Source organism: Apostichopus japonicus, chromosome 3 (genome assembly GCF_037975245.1).
Source record: "Apostichopus japonicus isolate 1M-3 chromosome 3, ASM3797524v1, whole genome shotgun sequence".
Classification (NCBI taxonomy): domain Eukaryota; kingdom Metazoa; phylum Echinodermata; class Holothuroidea; order Aspidochirotida; family Stichopodidae; genus Apostichopus; species Apostichopus japonicus.
The window spans coordinates 21279699-21301775 of NC_092563.1; the positions used below are offsets into that span (position 1 = coordinate 21279699).

The following is a 22077-nucleotide window of genomic DNA, read 5'->3' on the forward strand; positions in this document are numbered from 1 at the left end:
ATACTATGTTTATGTAGATGTCTGATATAAAGTAGATGTACTTAGTGAAATTGAAAGGTCTTTTGAGGTCATGTCAGGTCAAACATGCCACACCTTGTTAACACACATACGTATCTTCGGAAGTCAATGAGTTAAGGTATTCTGATCCCCATATAATCCAGCTCACTATATATCATCAAAGCATGTACTATACATGTAGCTTTGTATGTTATATTACACATGACCAGACATGTCTTCTGATAGATCATTAACATTGAATGAAGAAGTCAGCTTTAGTTGTGCAGATTGCTTCTTACAAAGCCCCCATTTTTGATTATACACATCTGATAATACTAACATTCTGTATGGTTTTTGATAAAGTATATATACCATTTAACTGGTAACCATACATCCTTGGATACATATATTCAAATGAGAAAGATGTAGATGCCATTTAAGGTCATCAGTATTGCCCCAAATAGTGTAGCCTTCTTAAAGTTGCTAGAAGTTACCAAAAATTCTTTCCTGGAGGCTCTATTTTTCCGACGTTTCCCAGACAATAAAGCCGCCTTGGTTCAATTAGACAGTCCGTAAATGTGTCAGCCATGAACCAAGGAGGCTGCAAGTTTAATATCCTCAGTATTGTTACCAGGATCTTAAAAGGTCTTCAAAATGTTTGCCTCCGTTTGGAAAAACTTACGTCCCTACATTCCTCTATGAAAACATGCACTTCCAAATACCACTACAGGAATGCACAACCCTTAGTTATAATGCCCCCGGAAAAAACATTGGCTTTTGCAAAATGGAAGCCTGTAGTGATAGGTCTTTAATGTGCACGAAAAAAAAACGAAAAAAGCTGTAAATAGTTTACAACAATAAACTTACTGTCAAATTCTGAAGCGGGAAAGATTGCCGTAGATTAGTTACCATATATGCTAGCCTAGGCATCATGCAGTGCACATTGCTGTAAGGCTGTAATGCTATAATGGCTATACTTTTGACGAAGTATATAGTTTACACTCACAAACTATTTGACAGAAGCATGTGGGGAATGGGACCGCAAAAATTTAGTTTGCGATGAAGAAATTACTGTGGTGTGAATGCACCATTTGAAAATGCGCCCTTTAATACCACTGCCCTAACAGTTTACCTGCCTCGGGCATTTGAATAGGCTCGCAGTAGATCGTGGGAATTTGAGCTGAGGAAATGACTTTTCCATGCTCGTTCCTTTTGCTAGGCTTGGCGAATTGATTGCATAACACACAGGCTAATGTTCCAGACCAATAACCTTGAAAGGTGCAGAAGTGGTCAGTGGCGAAAAATGAATGGCAGTCTTACTAAGGGACGGATTTTCAAATTTGGAAAGGCATCGTTTTCTATTTGCAGCATGAAAATCTCTGTAATGGGAGTATTGTTATAATTCTCTCTACTCTGCGGTTGATTGTACATTGCTGATTAAGTTGTTTGCAAAAAAAGTCAATCATCTGTACAAAGGATTGGGGAAATTTGGTTCTTTGAATAGTTGTGTGATTTTTAAAAGAAAGAAAGAAATAAGAAAAGAAAGATATTTATTCCAAAAATTGTTTGTTATAATTTGCATAGGCCTAGTTGTGAGTGTGTACTTGGGGTTTCTTGCTCTCCCCCACCCCCAAAAAAGCTTGCATCCGCAGGTTTTTCATCACTGGCTAAAAAAGCGTCCCAGACGCAACATCCTCAGTTTGTAACGATGCTGTGTCTGTTGAAATCTGAGCATCAGTGACCATTTTTTGACTTGCTAGCACATTTGGGGACAATACTGATTCTTACAAATTTTGTAATATTACACCACAATCGACCTGAAACCATTTTTTTACCCCCCCCCCTCCCCCTTCTTCATCTATGTAATCCTGACCTCTTAAAATGTTTGTCTGTGTTTACTTTATACAGAACAGAAAGCTTAGGCATGTACTTTCAACATGATGTGCTGTTGGTTCTTCCATCCGGACAGGAGATTGCAAACTTTTCTTGGATAGCCATCTGGGATGTTATGCATGAGGCATGTAATACATTTAGTTATTTCTGAATAAAAACATAAAAAACTTTGGCATTATTATTACCATAAATGTAAAATATGATGTCATTAAAATCCATTGGAAACTTCAAATGTTGGTATTGATCAATTACCAGTTTGTTTAACTGTGAAAGGGGGCCAACATCAACATAATTTGCACACAGAGCCAGTGTTTTTTATCCAGCTACCGTAGACTTGTTGTTAAACTTTTAACATATAAATCGTGGTTTGGCAGTGCCCCCTTAGTATAACGACTAGCATACCAAGTTGTCTGCCTATTTTGTGTTTATTTATTTACACCAACTCAACTACTATGCGCATTATTATACAGTTCTTGAATCAATGTATGATTGCCTGAATTCACTCACGCTATTTGATTCAAACCCAGTGCCCATCTGAAAAGTTTAACAAAGCATTAAATATGAAAAGGTAGCATACAGCACCTAGTAATGGCCTCAAAGGGAATCTTTCACAAAATATGAAAGAACTGAAGATGAATAGTGACTTTGAGGGTTAGTTTGGTTCAATGCCTGTGTGTACACAACAAGAGTACTAGATTATGGCATCATAAAAAGGATGATCACTAGCCCGTGAAACCTTACATTACTTGAATTCCAAGTCCAATCCTGAAGTTGGCATTTGTCCAAAGGCATCTATAAATCTGTTTGTCCAACATAAATTGTAAATATAAACTGTTACGTATCTTTTCAATTTTCTGTATGTTTGTAATGTAAAAGATGTGAGTTCTTCTTGTACTGCGGTCTGTCATGGATATTGTTCAACCTGTAGTTTGATTTAGTTATGATCATTGGGTTGTGTGGCCATTGTAGGTGGGATTTTTTTTTTTTTGGGGGGGGGGGGTTCAGGTTGAAGGTAATGTTGCATGAATGTTGACCAACTTGTTCAAATTTTTAGTAGTGCATCATCATATTGGGTGTTTTGCAATGTAAGGTAAAATGTTAATAGTTCTGGCTGTTGTTGAACATATATACAAACTGATTTTAAAACCCATCTTAACCTGTATGAATGAATTTTTGCCAAATTTATTCACGATGATTGCTTTGTATGGTTCATGTAGAGTGTTCAGGAAATTGACAAAAGAAATTGGCTTTTTGTTGTGACATGGGGACATTGAGGCTGGTATTTATCATCAACAGAGGTTGATAGTATTGTCTTAACTCTTAAAGACCAAGTTTGCTTATAAGCACCAGTTCAGTATGCAATAACCCATTGTGTAACATAGGCCCATAGCCAGGCCAGGGTAAAGGGGTGGTGATGGGGAGGGGGTGGGGAGGGCTGCACCTCTTGCAGACTTTGATGTTTACAGGACACAAATATTTTTCCCTGCAAAATCTGCTGCAGCAATGCAGAAATCAATATCAAACAAAAGAGATTTATCAGTGCAGACCAGCAATGTCTATTGTAAGAAAGATTAGTGTCTTTTGTAAACTGCAAAGTGCAAAAGATTACATTCTATACATCCTGGCTGTAGCCTTCTCTGCGTTATTCTTAGAGCCAAAGCCATCCAAGACAATCTTATACTGTATCCGGTTGGGCTTCTCATATATATATATTTATGCCTCGCACATTTGAGGTAATGAAGATTGTGGTGTTTGATCGTCAAAGCATGCGAATGCGAACTGAATGTACTTGAATAGCTATCAATAAACTGTTGATCAGGATGCATGTTTCTTGCAGGTGCATTATGGGTATGTTAATTTCTCCTGCCAGTTCAAGCCTCCAGATAGACGAGAGCTTGGAGACTTTTCCTTCACAAAGCTTGGTTACAAGTTTCATGTGGATAATGTAGTCATCGAAAACATCAAACAAGTCACCTTCATCGGTGTTGTCTATGATCATTGGAAGTCAGGTTTGTACACCTAAATAAAGATGTATGCAACAAAATGTGTATGTAAAAAAAAAAAAACTCCACATTAAGACACCTATTCAATCACTACGATTACCCTGCAAGTATTGTATACTTAGAATGTTTATGCTTCATGATTGCATGGTTTTTTATCTAGGTGTGGCTAATTCATCTTTTCAAAAGGATATATTAATTTGATCTCTCTCTTGTGTAACCACAACGAGCGACGGTGGGCCTGACTTGAGGTACAGTGTTTGAATACTGCTCACATCATACGTCTTATTCTGATTTTGAAATTTACAACCTAACTAGAACTTGCCCCATTTTGGAGAAAAAAATGTACTTTTTCATAAATTAGAAGGGAAAAATACCCCCATCCCCCCCCCCAAAAAAAAAGGAAAAGATACTATTTTGTTTTATTTTTTTTAGATTCAAAAGTGACCTTTCATGGAGAACTTATGAAATCTTTAATTAGAAAATGCCCTTTTGTTGCAAAATAAATAATTTAAAAAATTGTAATTACATAGAATTATTATGGTTAAAGACAATCTCTGAATTTGTACTATTACAGAATGCACAGAGGGTTCAGTTGTCAGGCGTCATTTAGAGGTGATGTTGTGGTTTGCTTCCTTAATTCAAAGTCACATGTCCCACTGTGTTTGAAGTTTCTGTCCCCTCAAAATGAACCCTTTCTTCTGGCACGTCTGGTTAAGTAGGGAATGTTTTGATCATGTTAAAACAGAATGATTGTAGCATTTTTTTTTTTTTTGCATTATTCTTACAGGATTCTCAATTTATGCAGGTAATGGAAGTCCAGAGTCAACTGAATGGAAGATAGAGCTGTTGAATAAAGATGAGTAAGTAAGAGAATTCAAATTAATTTCACATTTAGGCTGCATATAACCGTCACAAAGGAGCGCCTTTCCTTTGGATATTTTTCTAGCAGGGATGTGGATCACTGGGTGAAGTCGTTCCTTTGTGGTCTCAAGGAGGGCAGGAGAATATTGGTGAGATAAAATTTGAGTTCAAATGGTTGTTTTCATTATTAACTTACCCCAAGACTCTACAGACCTAATTGTTTATTTTTAAATGTTTTCCTCTGTTGTAATTGACATATTAACTCATCTTTCTTTTCAGAGATTCAAAACTTTCATTCAAGCCAGGTGTTAACCTTACCATGACATTACCTGATGATTTAACAGTCTTTGAAATTGATTTCATTGGTGTCTGGGTTCAGCCAGAAGTTGGTAAAAACGTTAACGTCATTACCATTACAGATCAAGATAGGGAGAACTTACCTCCCTACTTTCCAAATGCTACAGAGGTAACTTTTAATATGCTTGTGAACTTAAATGTAACACCGTCATTCCTACCAACGTATCAGATGCAACAGAGGTAACTTTTAAAGTGCTTATGAATTCAAATGTAACACTGTCATTCCTATCAATATATCAGATGCCACATAGGTAACTTTAGAAGTGCTTATGAACTTAAGTGTAACACAGTCATTCCTACCAATGTATCAGATGTCACAGAGGTAACTTTTAAAGTGCTTATGAACTCAAATTTTTTACCTTCGTTGCTACCAATGTATCAGTTGCCACAGAGGTAACTTTAGAACTGCTTATGAACTTAAGTGTAACACCGTCATTCCTACCCACGTATCAGATGCCACAGAGGTAACTTCAGATTAACCTTAGATTACCTTTATATGGAACTTTATGTCCTGCTTAATACCGAAATCTAAATGGGTTATGATTAACTGCTTCTTTCTTACCTTGAAATGTTGCACCATTCTGTCAAGAGTAAGGTCACGGGTAAGGTGAAACGATTCAACTGGAAAATATCAAGACTTTAGTGGTGCGTGTCCTTAATATGAGTAGCTTTATTAAAATCCCCGTAACCAGGGGCAAAAACCCTGAAACAAACGTAAAATGTATGCATTGTATAAACAAATATTTCACACAGACATGAATTACTTCGGCAATAGAAAACATATCAAACATGCATTGATCTCGCTGTATGATCCCATATATTTTACACCTTTTTATCACTCATCACCTATTTACAATAAACCCTCCCAGTACAGACATTCGATACAATCAAACCTCTCATAAATATATCTTTATCAGTCTTTTCAATCTTTCAACATATTGCGGCCTCACTTTACTCAAATAAGGAAAAAGAATACGACTAACTATTTGCGTTCCTCTACTGCAAAGTAAAGCCAACGATCCTACTAGTGAAATACTGCGGGCTAACGTCGCATCGCGTCCAACTGCAACGATTAACTAATGTGGTGCACCCAACACAACGTGCACCAAGTAGTACAAAATACGAATATCACGCCCTGACCTGCTCACCCGGCCTATTCATACTGATCCTTTACCTGCATTTTATGCAAGTAATATAAACAAAAACTTACACAAATTCAATTGATGCCCGTGAAGCAATCAGTGAATTAAACAAAGCAAACTAGAATATTGAATGTTGCTAATGCGAACTTCGTGAGCAAAACTGAAAATAAAAGAATATTTATGCGTAAATTTATACAGCTGCACGATAGTTGTTAGACTTGTGTCAAGCATACTCGTGACAATACATATCAGAGTTCTAAATGGTAACTTTAAGTTAAGCTGATTTTTTACCTTGAAATTTACACCATTTCCTATCAAAATAGGGCTTAAATTTGAATGTTACACCTTCACAGTTCCGTTCATATTAAGAAGAACTTTCTTCCCAATGTATGCCAGATGTCACAAAGGTAACTGTTTACCTGCATATTACTGTCAATTTAGACTATTTCTCCACTATACAAAACTGCTACTTACCTTGAACTTCCACCACAAAGCAAGGTAGAGAGAACTTTCTGATCTTTACATGTCACATTGTCTCATTTACCTTTCACATTGTAAAATGTGATGAAACAAATAAATATAAAAATCTTACAGTTGGAGCAAACAACAGCAAACATGCAATATGCAACATATTGTCTCACATTTTGTCACAAATGAACAGTATGGACAAGTTATCACAAAATTAATGTAAGGTTCCTAGAAATTGTGGCAAAATATTGAAGATGTTTTGGGTACATTAAACTCTGAAAGTTTTAGACATTGCTTAAAAAGTAAATACATAAATAAAAACATAGACCATTAACAGACAGCTGGGGGAAATCCAAAGTTTCAGTAAGTTGCTCGGTACAGTTTGCGTGTAAAGTATTTGAGGAGAAAGAGAGAGTCCACAGCAAAAGTAAAAGATGCAACCATGCAGCTGCTGTAAAGGACATGACGTAATTTTGTCTTTTCTTAGACCAAACGTTGTGAAGTCTTGCTTGGTGACATGTACCAAGTGTCATGGCAACTTGATAAACCCAACAACCAGATCACATTGGAGTTGAGCGGGAGGGTTGCTTCGAATGAGTACATGGCTTTTGGGATCAGCGGATCAGAAACGAGGACTCAGATGGTTGGATCAGATGTAACAGTCGTGTGGATTGATCCTAGTACCAATGAACCCGAAGCTGAGGACTATCATATGAGTGCCAATACACAGGTAATGTCAATATGGATGGTCAGCGTAGCATGCGGTCAGTGAGGAGGGACAACAGAATTCTGCTTAGCATGTGGCTTCACATTAAATGGAGAGACGACAGAATTCTGCTTTGAATGTGGCTTCACATTAAGAGAAAGGACAACAGAATTCTTCTCAATTTAGTTTTGGTAACATATTCCATTATGTTGCTTCAGCTCAGTCAAAGATTGCCAATTCCTGCTGTAAAAAAAATCAACGTCTATTTTACACTCCAAGAAAACAAGCTATTTGGAGGTACGTCCTTAACCATTGATACAAAATGAACTCACGTGTTAATTCTAAGTACATTTTTCATTCAATTTATTAGTTATTCATGTATATCACTTCTAGTGCTGATATACTTCTTCTTTCTAGTGCGTCGTCAACAGCGGTTTCGGAGCATGTCCAGATACGTTTTCTTCGGAGGGCAGCAATGACGTTCACTTGGTTGGAGCAGTGATCAGGCATGGCGTTACAACGATTACAGTAGAGCGCCCTCTGAAATCTGGTGAGAACACTCATTTACAAATAAATGAAGTTTCACGTACCGTGCATATGTTTACTCTATGAAAAACGATGTACTGTGTTTGTAAGTGGTTTTTAATTCTGGAAATACAGGTATTATATAAAAGGCTTGAACTGTAAAAAAAACAGGTATTATGTACAGGGTTCACACTTTTGTTTGTCACTTTTTGGGGACCAGAAGGAATTGAGGTGTTAGTAGGTTAATGGAACCTCAAACTCAAGTTCAGGAGACATGAACGCTGAAAGATTACCAGTAAGGATCGACTAGCTATTATATTTTAGAATTTGCAACAGCAACACAGCAAAAGGGGATTGACTGTATGACAGTGGTAGAGGCAGCTGTCTTTTTAAAAAATAATGAATTGAACAATTCCATTAGAAAGTTTCGATCAAATCATATAGTTCATTGTCTAAAAATAAACACTTTCCGCCTACCAGCTCACAGGTGAAAGTGTGTACAGTATGGTAGTGTACAGTACTTAGGCTGATACATTAGATTTGAATACTATGTAATACATAGATAGCTGCACTAGAAGAGATGCTTGTTGCCAAGTTTGAATTGTCAAATTGCAAACACTGTCTTTGGTAACCACAAAATTGTTGATCTATACAGCGTTATCAGAAACTTCCAGGATTGCTACAGTGAAACAGCAAACATCAGATCTGTATTGTGTAACCACATGTTATGAATTATTTCCATTCATTCACCAACAATACACAGTAAAGGTTAATAGATGCATGTTGTAAGGGATATTTTCTCCACGCTTAGTAGACTTCAGATCCCTTGAAGTTTCAACGGAATCTGACCTTAACCACTGGTAAAATCACATCTTTGAAGGATAAAATCAAACCACAGCCCAGAGCCAGACAGATGATTATTATCATATTGTTTGAAAGAACACTTATGGTCTTGGCATTGGCAAGTCAATTTGCACCATCATACATCTAGTATAGATGGCTTTTGGAATTTGCATGAATCTTCACTTTTGTTTGACCCTCTACAAGTAACCAGCGTTTGCACAACTTCACATAATCATTGATATTTTCTTCATGTTTCACCAGATGATCCTCTGGATAAACCGATCCCGACAGATGAACAGGTTTACACATTTTGGTCTCTTGGTACCATAAATAATGTTGGTTTGGTCGCTCATCACCATCACAGTGCAGCTGGTAAATACATAGCTTCAAAAAGTTAATGTTGAAACATTTAAATGTGATATTATTGTTTCAATAATAAAGTGTGGTTATATAAACCATTGTAATTTCTTTTACTATTTGCTTGTTTCGATTTTTCTAACTCGTAGTTTGATGGATTCAAAATCAGATGAAATCTTTACTTGGGTAATACAAATCATTGTAAATAATCATAGTACGGTGGATCCAAATTTGATGAATATTCAGAGTTTGCTACGTGTGTAGGTTACAGATCATCGCAGGTAAATATGTAGGGAATGGTGTGTCAGTTGATGACAAATTATTGCAGCATAGCATAGAGCCTTAATTGTATTGAGTCATGTTTACATTCTCAGGTCAGTATAACCAAAGTAAGAAGTTGTGAAAAACCGAGTCATCAGACATATTATGTGTGTATAGAGCTTGTGTAGTGTTCATCCAATGATCACTTTGGGGAGTATCTTTGAAATTTTACACTTATTACCCTTTCTTGCCGTAACCTCTTCTTAATATCTCTTTTGTTCATGGTATGTTACAATCACATGCTTATTGTCAGGTGGCCTAAGTTGCCGTATTTATAAAAATATTATACTAATAATATACGATAAATATATAGGAAATTCTGTTTCTCAAGTTGACTTCACTGTAAACTGCATTGTTGGTTTGCTTTTAATAGTAATATCTTAATGAAGTCGTAAATAAGACATAATTTCATTAAACATTGCTGAACTTTTTTTAATCTTCTAGGAGATTTAGAAATCAATTTTGGAACTCCAGAAAGGTCTTTCTGCACTGAGTTTTTAGCACTGGACAAGGATGAGAAGGATAATACATCGACAAAAAATCACTCTCCCATGTTGTATGATACATCCTCCTTCACAGGTAAGAAATAATAAAGAAAGACATCAGCTGGCAAAAAAATTGTAACACTGCATATGAATAGTACTAATGAAATACATGACTGGTCAGGCCTGCCCATAGAAAAACAGTTCTCCTCAATTCACTGCAGTATTTATTATGTGTTACTTGATGGCATAAACTACCCCAAGTACTGCCAATATGATTCATCCTTGGGTGCACCTAATTAATTGACCAGCCACCGTTTAATTGTAAATGCAAGTGCTCTAATGGCCAGCACTACTTTCCTGTGTGAAGACAAATTTGGCTTGACCACTGAAATAGTACACTGTGTGTCTATTCATGAATTTGTGCAAAGGAGCGTTCAGTATGGCTAGCATTACCAACCCGGGCAGATATTCAATCTGGCCTGTTTTTGGCCAAAAACAAAGGACTCATGTAGTATTTGCCATAGGCAGGGAAGACCGTAATTAAAAGCAAATACATGCGTTTGGTGAAAATATAGGGAACTTAACCTCACAAAGTGAATTATCGCTGAACCGATAGCTTCATGTTAGACCTGCATAGCTTCATGTTAGACCTGTATAGATAATAGATTTATGTTAAGCCGGCCAGTACAATCCCTGTCTGAGCACTGTCTGTCTTGACCATCATGATCTACTTTTTAGACAAAGTCAAGTTTGAATAAACCGTTGCAATTTATGCAAATATTATGTTGACATATTTTGTTGTAATGTTTTGTCTTTTACAGGTCGACACATAAGTAAACGGAATGTAGGCTCTCCTGACCCTTTAGGTATGATGTCACTTTATGTTTGTTGGAGAAAGAAATTAAATGAATGGCTCTACTGCAAATACATAGCATCACAGAGAAGAGAATATAGTGCAAAGAAATTCAACCATTTCTATTGGTAAATCATGTCGTTTGCATGAGATTAGTTAATAAAACTCTCAAAAAATAATAATTCAAATAAACTGTGAGGCTCATTTAAAAATGTTCAGCTTTGGTCCATTCCAGTGTGTATGGTATTACTGAGGTGAATTGAAATGATGTAATTATACGACAGAGTAACCTTTTGGCTGACATTGGCTTACATACAACTAAGGAATCAGGATGGGACAAATCCATTGTAGCTAACATACTGATATCTTTTTGAAACTTGACATACATGCGAGCTAAGAAAACATATTTTGTGTTTATGACATAAAGTAAAGAGATACAATAATAATATACACCGAAGTGAGTTATAGGTAACCTTGGTGATCTGAAACAAGTCAAAGGAACCAGTTTCACAAGTTGCTGATATCTTATATTCTTGGGTGTGTTTGTGACTGATACAGTGAGCTGAAAACATCAAACAATTGTAGTTTGCATGAGGAAAAATGATGAGTATAACATACACCGGAGTGAGCCTTAAGTAAATCAATGTAATACATGAACTGAAGGAATGGGTATACAATTTTTATAGCTGATGTGCCTGTTTGATAAAATCATGCATGTTGGTTGCACAAGTCTGTTCTGAATTATACAAAAGATTGAAATTTGATGCTGTTTTCTTTTCTACAGATGTCTTTGAGTTATCAGTGTTTTGAACAAAGCAATATTCTCATCTCATTACCTCTCTGAAACAGTAACACTGAGGCCATTGCATGTGGTTTTGTAATATTCCTAAGCTCACTCCTGTCTTTCTTTTAATGTGTTGTAGTTGACCAGCATTTTTGTTCCAGTCGCACGGCAAACTTACAGTCAGGGTGTGAACTGATGATGTAGGATGTAAACCAAACAGAATAACCGGCACTTCAAATTTGAAAAATATTTGTAATTGACAAATATATTTCCTGTCTTTTTTTTCTCACAGCTTTGATGGTTGCAGATGCCTGTTGTTTCTTTATGTGCCAGAATGGAGGCGTTGGTTTCTTCACAGCTGACCAGCAGTCACGCTGTGTCTGTCCATCTCCATTCACTGGAGACTCATGCCAACAGGGTATGTATGTGTGTATGTATGTATGTATGTATGTATGTATGGTACATTACTTTTCTGTAGACAATATAAATCAGTCTGGTGGTCTTGGCTTGTAAAGATTAAGTGTGCAAACATCCATTTGGTCAAACTTCTTTGGGGAATGTAAAAATCCTTTTGGTATTTGGTAGAGGTCAAAGCTGATTTGAGGTCAATTGTAGTCTAGTCAAGTCTAGAGCTCAACCAGTCTTGATAGTTTGGATTTACACCTTGAACCCCCTAATTTCTCGTGAGATTAAACAAGGTTAAATGCTGTCAATACAAGAATTCTGAAAGCAACGATTGCATGTTTGGTAAGTAGTTTCACGTACTTAGTAATTATTGCCGCCTTCGCAAGTACAAGAATCTTTAGTTTGTTTTATTTCGAGGGAGGTCAAAGATTCTTTCAGTTCAACTTATGTCAAAGTTTGGAAAACAATGTAAGTCCAACTGTATAGCTCCGTTAATGGCACTTGAGATTAAGGAAAAGTCATTTAGTGATCTTTGGAAGATCCAGCCTATAGATATCAGCTGTTGAGATAATGCATATTTTATTTAACACTTCTATCAGTTGAAACTTTGCTATGCAACCTCCCTTCACTACAGGCAGAGACCTTTGCGACACGAATCCCTGCCAGAACAGTGGTTCCTGTATCCTCTTGCAGACCTTTCTCTGTATTTGTGCACCCGGGTTTACGGGTACCACTTGTGATCTGAGTGAGTTTCATGTTTATTTCATATATTTATCATATGAAGTTGTAATTCAATGCAAAAGGAAAGCAGGTCATGTGACCTTAACTTGCACTGAGCTAATGATGCTGTCTAGAAGTAAAGTAGGCAAATTACTGTAGTTTCCGATTTTCTGCTTCTCGAAATCATCCCTGATATTTACAGCTCTAGCTGGAGAAACTGTTTACTTAATATAGTAGTTCAGTATTCAGATCTTGCATAACAAATATAAGATTTGCAATATTGTTTTTATCATAAAATATTAGAGATACTGAAGTTCTGTTCCCAACAACTGCTATATGTAGTTTCATTTTATGTAGCCATATTATTGATTTTAACTTGTAGCATTTTGATGTAACTTAATCACCAGACATTAATTATCCCTTCTTCAGCTTATTTCTGCATCTCAGGACATTGATCATGACCATCCAAATGTGATAATAATATTTTGCAACATCCCCAGGTTAGGAGACACAACAGACAACAGAGTTAGAAAAGTTGGTTATTCTTGCCATTCATTCTAATGCAACAGAGACACCACATTGAAACTGTATGCATGCATTTAAATTCACATCATTTGTTTCGCAATTTTTAGTCGCAGGAGGTCCATTCACAGTGGTGTGTCCAGCCGACGTACTTGTCCTGACCTTAGCAGGAACTTCGCAGACTGCAGCTGCAACATGGAGAGAACCGGATGCACCTGGTTACCAGTTTATCCAAAGTAGTCATGCACCAGGGGATGAGTTTCCAGTTGGTGAAACCTCAGTAGATTACTTATTTACAACTTCCCAGGGTTTCCAGACCTGTACTTTCTGTGTTACTGTCCAGGAAGGTGCGTATTTTTAATTTCATTTGTAAAGGAACTCAAGTCTGTGTTTACCTGCTGCTGTACCGACCACATAAGAAGCTCTGTATGTATTTGATACTTTCTGCATATATACTTTCTGCAGGGGTCAAGAAACTAGCTTAGAGATAAGATGTATCAGGTGTAAATTGTGTTACGTTCCTGATGAGAGGCTCTGAATGTCCATACTGTGCTGTTGCAATGGACCCAATTGACAGAAAATAATGGATGTAACCATAGACAATGGTGATAAATATGAAACATTATTTGACCATTGTTTCTCTTTCCAGAAAATGTTGGGACAATCCTTACAGTATATACATTATATACTTATTATTTAAACTGCATCACTGTGGTAGTGTTCACTTTTTATTGTTTGTGTCATTTTATCAATTAATTAAGAGGAAAGATAAGTATTACAATTTCAGTCTGAAAGGACAAGTATACATGGAGCCACCCTGTGGACTTTTGACAAATGTACGACCTGTATATTTACAGATAGGAAACAGGTGAAATGGGAACATGAAATAATGCGAGCCGGTCTGAGCAATATTCATCTTTGACGCCTTAAAAATGGTCCATCCACGCACCCATACATGATACCAACTACAGTAAAAGTGTACAAATATGAGTGATGAAATTTTTAAAGAGAGAAAAGATCCCATTGTTATCTTGCCGTTTCATAATTCATCTCTAATTAAAATTATAGCATTTTCTTGCTCTGTCTTTCATCAGTCACCTTAACTCAACCAACTGTGAATGATTGCGTGAACGTGGAAGCGTTTACGCTGCAAGACCGCATGGCTGTACAATTTATGGAACCTACTGCCGCTGATGGTTGTGGCTCTGTTTTGCTATTCTCAGCCACTGCTAGGAGTGGAGATATCTTTCCAGTCGGTCAAACAGCCGTAACGTTTTCATTTTCAGATAGCTGTGGAAATATCGCTGTCTGCGATCTTGTTGTTACAGTTAATAATGGTAAAATATATATTTTCAAAATGTTTTTTTTTTTCCATCTCCTTTATTCTGTAAATACATGCATGTGTACATATGAATATTGAATGCATTTTTTTTCACGTATCTAATAGTATCATAACTATCGCTTATACATAGTAATTTAAACGTTTAACTGAGTTCATGAATAAAATGACAATTTCTGAACGCAGTACAAAGGCTATCATAAGTTATTTTGCTCCGTATATGAGATCTATCCAAACTTTTTTCTACTTGAAGGATGAACTTAAATTTATTGATAAATTCATTTAATATTGGCACTTCATTATTCATCTTTTGACTAAAGATATAGTACTGTTGCTATAAAAAAATTGAATTATTCTACTTTTACCTTTCCTTGATAATTGATCCCAGTTCAAACAGCGTAAGAAGCAAAGGTACAGAGTTAATCTATTTGACCTTGGTGTGGTAGATAAGGTTATTTAAAAAAAACTTGTTACCATGACAACAAAGGATGTAAGCCATTGATGTGAAAAGTTTAAAATGTTAGACACGTGGATCTGGCTTGAATGTACGTATTTGTCAATCCCATCAAAGTAATGAACATAAGAGAGTAGCAAACTCTGTGATACTTGCTGTTAATCTACTGTTCCGTTTAATGATCTGTTTTATTGTTTCTAAAATAACTGTCTTGATTTGTTTTGTATAGAATCTTCATCAAGCAGGTATTCCCCACTTTTTAACATACAGTACTTTTAATACAATGAGTAATTAGGTTATATATCAGTTAATGAAGTTGTCTTGTCGGCAATAATTGCTATCGCACCGTTAGTTTGCTTGTAGGAGACTTCAACTAAACTTGTTCATCTAATTTGCTCAGATTTCTAGTGTAGATGATTGATTTACTGAGTATGCAGTCTTTTTTCTTTTACAATATTATAATAACCACAAATCATCATTTGCGTTGTGACAGACACATCTTGTCCATGAGGTAGAAACATATGTTTGCCATAATTCTTGGACTGAGTGGCGCTCAATAGCCACTGTAAGTCTATTTTCTTGGCCTAGCCTGGATGGGTACTGGAGTAGGATACAAAATAAGCTGCAGAAGATTTTAGTTGAGCAACTTCATGAAACCTAGCGTATGGGCTATATTTGCCTAACCTGTAAGAGTAGCCTACTGGAGTAGCATACATAACAAACTACAGCAGTTTTTAATTGACCAAATTCATCAAACCTAGGCTATATTGGCCTAATCTGTAAGATTACTGGAGTAGCATACGTAACAAGCTGGAGAATTTTTTAATTGATCAGTTGTATCAAACCTAAGCTATATTGGCCTTTAGCCATGTAAGGGTACTATGATAGCACACAAAACAAGCTGGAGCAGTTATTAATTGATCAAATTCATCAAATCTAGGCTATCTTGGCCTAACCCGTGAGGGTAATGGAGCAGCATACATAACAAGCTGCAGCAGTTTTTAATTGATCAACTTCATCAAACCTAGGCTATTTTAGCCTGTAAGGTTACTGGAGTAGCATACATAACAAGCTGCAGCAAGTTTTAATTGATAACCTAATCAATAGGCTATCTTGGCTTAGCATGTAAGGTTCCTGGAGTAGTGTATATAACAAGCTGCAGCAATTGTTAGTTGTTGATCAATCTCACCAACCCTAGGCTATCCTTAGCCTAAGCTAATGATGTACATTTTCATGAATATAATTGCCCTCAATCGTTTGAAATGATACTTGTTTTGGACTGAATTATTATCAATCAGAAGTATGATAATCATATTATGGAACTGGGTAAAATTAATGTTAATATAATACTATAAATGTTAATGGTACTAAAATGACAACTTATTGTTTACCATTCAATATCCTCATGCAGTAGTGGATGTCACACCACCGTCAATCACAAATTGCCCGACAAATATTGTTCAAGTTACAACTTCGATGTCTAGTTTTGTAGTTGTCATGTGGGATGAACTTATTGTTGAGGATGTTTCTCAACCTATTCAACAAATAGAAGGACCTGACGGATTCACTGCAGTTTTCCTTCTTGGAACAACCACGACCGTAAATTATGCGTATCAAGATAGTGTTGGAAATATTGGAAGGTGTGCATTTGATGTCACTGTCAGGTGTAAGTATGACGACTTGCTGTATGTCTTCACATATCTGCTTGCTTTTTTCATATTTTTCCCCATTGCACTAGTGATAGGAATATTTAGTTCAACATTCATCAATAGTCAGATATGCTGTCAACAGTGTCAGTACCTACACTAAAGAATGTTTTAAGAAGTTTTAATATCTCACATCAAATTAAATTGCACCCAAAAGACCGCATGGCTGTACAATTTATGGAACCTACTGCCGCTGATGGTTGTGGCTCTGTTTTGCTATTCTCAGCCACTGCTAGGAGTGGAGATTTCTTTCCAGTCGGTCAAACAGCCGTAACGTTTTCATTTTCAGATAGCTGTGGAAATATCGCTGTCTGCGATCTTGTTGTTACAGTTAATAATGGTAAAATATATATTTTCAAAATGTTGCTATAAAAAAATTGAATTATTCTACTTTTACCTTTCCTTGATAATTGATCTCAGTTCAAACAGCGTAAGAAGCAAAGGTACAGAGTTAATCTATTTGACCTTGGGGTGGTAGATAAGGTTATTTAAAAAAAACTTGTTACCATGACAACAAAGGATGTAAGCCATTGATGTGAAAAGTTTAAAATGTTAGACACGTGGATCTGGCTTAAATGTACGTATTTGTCAATCCCATCAAAGTAATGAACATAAGAGAGTAGCAAACTCTGTGATACTTGCTGTTAATCTACTGTTCCGTTTAATGATCTGTTTTATTATTTCTAAAATAACTGTCTTGATTTGTTTTGTATAGAATCTTCATCAAGCAGGTATTCCCCACTTTTTAACATACAGTACTTTTAATACAATGAGTAATTAGGTTAAATATCAGTTAATGAAGTTGTCTTGTCGGCAAAAATTGCTATCGCACCGTTAGTTTGCTTGTAGGAGACTTCAACTAAACTTGTTCATCTAATTTGCTCAGATTTCTAGTGTAGATGATTGATTTACTGAGTATGCAGTCTTTTTTCTTTTACAATATTATAATAACCACAAATCATCATTTGCGTTGTGACAGACACATCTTGTCCATGAGGTAGAAACATATGTTTGCCATAATTCTTGGACTGAGTGGCGCTCAATAGCCACTGTAAGTCTATTTTCTTGGCCTAGCCTGGATGGGTACTGGAGTAGGATACAAAATAAGCTGCAGAAGATTTTAGTTGAGCAACTTCATGAAACCTAGCGTATGGGCTATATTTGCCAAACCTGTAAGAGTAGCCTACTGGAGTAGCATACATAACAAACTACAGCAGTTTTTAATTGACCAAATTCATCAAACCTAGGCTATATTGGCCTAACCTGTAAGATTACTGGAGTAGCATACGTAACAAGCTGGAGAATTTTTTAATTGATCAGTTGTATCAAACCTAAGCTATATTGGCCTTTAGCCATGTAAGGGTACTATGATAGCACACAAAACAAGCTGGAGCAGTTATTAATTGATCAAATTCATCAAATCTAGGCTATCTTGGCCTAACCCGTGAGGGTAATGGAGCAGCATACATAACAAGCTGCAGCAGTTTTTAATTGATCAACTTCATCAAACCTAGGCTATTTTAGCCTGTAAGGTTACTGGAGTAGCATACATAACAAGCTGCAGCAAGTTTTAATTGATAACCTCATCAAAAGGCTATCTTGGCTTAGCATGTAAGGTTCCTGGAGTAGTGTATATAACAAGCTGCAGCAATTGTTAGTTGTTGATCAATCTCACCAACCCTAGGCTATCCTTAGCCTAAGCTAATGATGTACATTTTCATGAATATAATTGCCCTCAATCGTTTGAAATGATACTTGTTTTGGACTGAATTATTATCAATCAGAAGTATGATAATCATATTATGGAACTGGGTAAAATTAATGTTAATATAATACTATAAATGTTAATGGTACTAAAATGACAACTTATTGTTTACCATTCAATATCCTCATGCAGTAGTGGATGTCACACCACCGTCAATCACAAATTGCCCGACAAATATTGTTCAAGTTACAACTTCGATGTCTAGTTTTGTAGTTGTCATGTGGGATGAACTTATTGTTGAGGATGTATCTCAACCTATTCAACAAATAGAAGGACCTGACGGATTCACTGCAGTTTTCCTTCTTGGAACAACCACGACCGTAAATTATGCGTATCAAGATAGTGTTGGAAATATTGGAAGGTGTGCATTTGATGTCACTGTCAGGTGTAAGTATGACGACTTGCTGTATGTCTTCACATATCTGCTTGCTTTTTTTCATATTTTTCCCCATTTCACTAGTGATAGGAATATTTAGTTCAACATTCATCAATAGTCAGATATGCTGTCAACAGTGTCAGTGCCTACACTAAAGAATGTTTTAAGAAGTTTTGATATCTCACATCAAATTAAATTGCACCCATTTTCAATAAGTTCCAAGCACTATAAATTTAAATGTGTATAGTAAAGTAAATTATCGTTGTGCCCAACTTCTGTTAGCATGAGAGCCAGGTACAAAAGGTTTGTTATTTTTTTTTATTGTACTGCTAAAACAATGATAAAAAAGTACCAAAATATGACTTTCATTTTACCCAGTTACCTTGGATGCTTCACCTCCCGATTGTGGAAATATTTTACCAGAGTTAACAGAGTGCATAAGTCCTGATGCCAACAGCGTCATCATTGCCCTACCTCAACCTTCGTGCTCAGATGACTCGGGTACTGGCCGGATCCTCTCCAGTAGTCTTTCTTCGAATGAATTTTCTTTGGGAAACACAACAGTCAACGTCACATGCATAGATGATGCTGGAAACAGAGCACACTGTCTTACTAGAGTTAGTGTTATTCAAGGTTAGTTTCCATTTGTACATAAATATCAACAACTTGAAACATATTTTGACTGAAAGAGCATGTTTGCCTGTTAGTTGTTAATTCGCTCAAAACAATTAAGGTCTGTATCATTTTGGTACATTTTTTTCAATTTTTCGACAATATTCTCCTCAAAAGGACTGGTCAGGTAATAAGACATTCCTTTTTGGACAACTGAATGCCAATTATTGAGTAATCATATAAATTTTGTCATCTAGACAGGTAATAAACTAGCGAATGGTTACGTTTTGTACTTAGCTGATGTCACCGCTAATTAATAATTGCATTGTTACATTGCATTTTAATAACATCAATGACACTTAGTCGATCTTGAACAAATTTAGCTCTTATTTATGATTCATGATTTCACGATTAGTTTTTTGACAATCCATTTTGTTTCAGTATATTTTTTATTTTTTTAGTGCTTTAGGTTGTATTAAGATTTCCATTTTTTCTTTGTGTCTGTTTATCAGTCTTTTTCACTCGTTATTCTAACAGTGTGTTTGATTAAATTAACCCGAAGCCTGAATATTTATTAATCTGTGGTGAGTGGGGGCTTTTTTTCAATGAGGCGCAGACAATCCATTCTGATATGTACTTTACTACTTTTCTTCTCCAGTGGAGGATCCCTGCTACTTTTTTCCTTGTGCCAATGATGGATTCTGCATCAACATAGGATCAGAATTTCTCTGTCAATGCCAGCCAGGATTTACTGGCATCCAGTGTGAAGAAGGTTAGTTCACCTATACTTTTCTCTCGATAGATGTGTTACTGTAGGAATTCAAGGCATAAATGGGTATATGAGATCACCCCTTAATGAAGATAACAAGCTTCTATGTTCACAGGAGGCTTCGCCTTGGTCTGTCAGTAGAATATGAAAGTATTAAAGATGGTATATCGCCCACTTTGAAACAGAATATTTGATGCTTTTAAACTTTTCAAAATAACACTATTCATATTTTCTGATAGAAGTCAAATAAGAAGTTCGGTTGGCTTCTTGAAATGTCGAAAAAAAATCTGATTTTACAAAGTTGGATCTTTTGAATGTGTTGATGTTATGACCATAAAGTTTAGAAAATGATAGTCAACAAGATAATCAAAGAACTTCGAAGTGTAATAATTTCGTGCAAAACAGAGACTTAAAATCCACCATTTAGTGAAGCTTTCACTCTGCAAGATTATTTTTCATATTGTTTACTTTTTGTTTTATATCGTCCCTTATTTTTGTAAATTTTGATCTGAAATATTTCCAGTTGAAACTCCCTGTAGTCCTAATCCTTGTCTAAATGCTGGTTCTTGCAATCTCACTGATGTCAACGAATTCCGATGTATGTGTCATCCTGGATTTACAGGACAAGTATGCGATCAAGGTTAGTATATCAGAAATACCAAAGAGAAACTCTCAAAATTCTCACTGTTTTTGATGGACCAGATACAGTTTCTCTTCGAATTTACCCGTAATAGATGTTGCAAAGCTAATTATGTTATGACATTCAAAATAAGTCGATGACCGTGGTGTATCAACGATCGTGCGTATCGATTGCGTCTCTGTTTACACAAAAATTATATAAGTATTTGTTATTAGCTATGTTTACTTTAGAGTGTGGAAAGCTGTGATGTATGTAAAGGCCTTAATTGCATACATTGGCTACCTCAAGTTGTAGCATGGCAAACTTTTGATGGTAGTGTGGTCCTCCGAGACGACCAAATTTCTGATCAGGCAACCAAAATCAGAAGTGGAGGTTGTCTGTTGGATGACCAGTTGTTTTCTTAAAATACAGATTGCATTGTATCTAAATACTACCAAATAGGTAAACTGTTAAATTGGTATCACCCAAAAGCTTGTGTGATATTCACCCACCTACACATCTCTCCTACAATACTCAAATTGGTCATTGTTATGTTTTCAGACAACCAAATTTGCTGTTTGGACAACCAATAGGTACTGCCTTTGTTCTCCGGGGGCAACCGGAAAAATCCCCTGAAAAATAAAACTGCCCTGTGTGGTCATAAAGTTCAATTTCCTCCAAGTACCCCTATAAACCGACCTTCAATATGTAGCCCGTATAAAGCTGGACTCACGCTGGACTAAAGTTTGATTAGATAGCTAATCCCTATATAGCTGGATTAACATAAATTTTATTAGATAGCAACGGAGTTCAACTGCAAGAACATCATGCACTGGGCATTCTGTTGTGACCAAAGTAACTGCAGCCCTAGGATTGACACTGACTATCTCTGCTGGACGGTTGGTTTGAAAGTTATTGATATGTCAAGATTAAAGACGTACTGTTAGAGGCATTTTTCTTCATCCCTCAACACTCAGACATTAGACATCTACTTATGTTAATACCTCCCCCTTGTTTGTTCTCACCGTATGTGTTATCGGGCCTTATACTCACATATATTGTAAACGTTTTTTTATTGAGAAAGAATTAAAAATTGATCATTTCGGAATGGCATTGTACCTAGTTTTGTATACCCTCTTATTCTTATGTAAGTTGTTTTAGTTGAAAAGAAGAATAATTAGTAATCTAGTACATA

The 22077-nt window shown here is 36.1% G+C and overlaps 1 protein-coding gene across 1 annotated transcript in view; it reads left to right on the forward strand.

Moving 5' to 3' along the window:
* The window catches only part of LOC139965439 (uncharacterized), a gene marked incomplete in the record, with an annotated part of 200375 nt that overhangs the window by 5424 nt on the left and 172874 nt on the right, over positions 1–22077 (forward strand). Inside the window, 18 exon segments of the mRNA XM_071967778.1 lie at positions 1906–2014; positions 3761–3899; positions 4681–4753; positions 5034–5220; positions 7209–7451; positions 7845–7977; positions 9057–9167; positions 9918–10052; positions 10780–10824; positions 11888–12013; positions 12635–12745; positions 13353–13589; positions 14337–14579; positions 16447–16701; positions 18639–18893; positions 19261–19515; positions 20153–20266; positions 20787–20903. Coding sequence (XP_071823879.1) covers positions 1906–2014; positions 3761–3899; positions 4681–4753; positions 5034–5220; positions 7209–7451; positions 7845–7977; positions 9057–9167; positions 9918–10052; positions 10780–10824; positions 11888–12013; positions 12635–12745; positions 13353–13589; positions 14337–14579; positions 16447–16701; positions 18639–18893; positions 19261–19515; positions 20153–20266; positions 20787–20903 — 2888 coding nt within the window.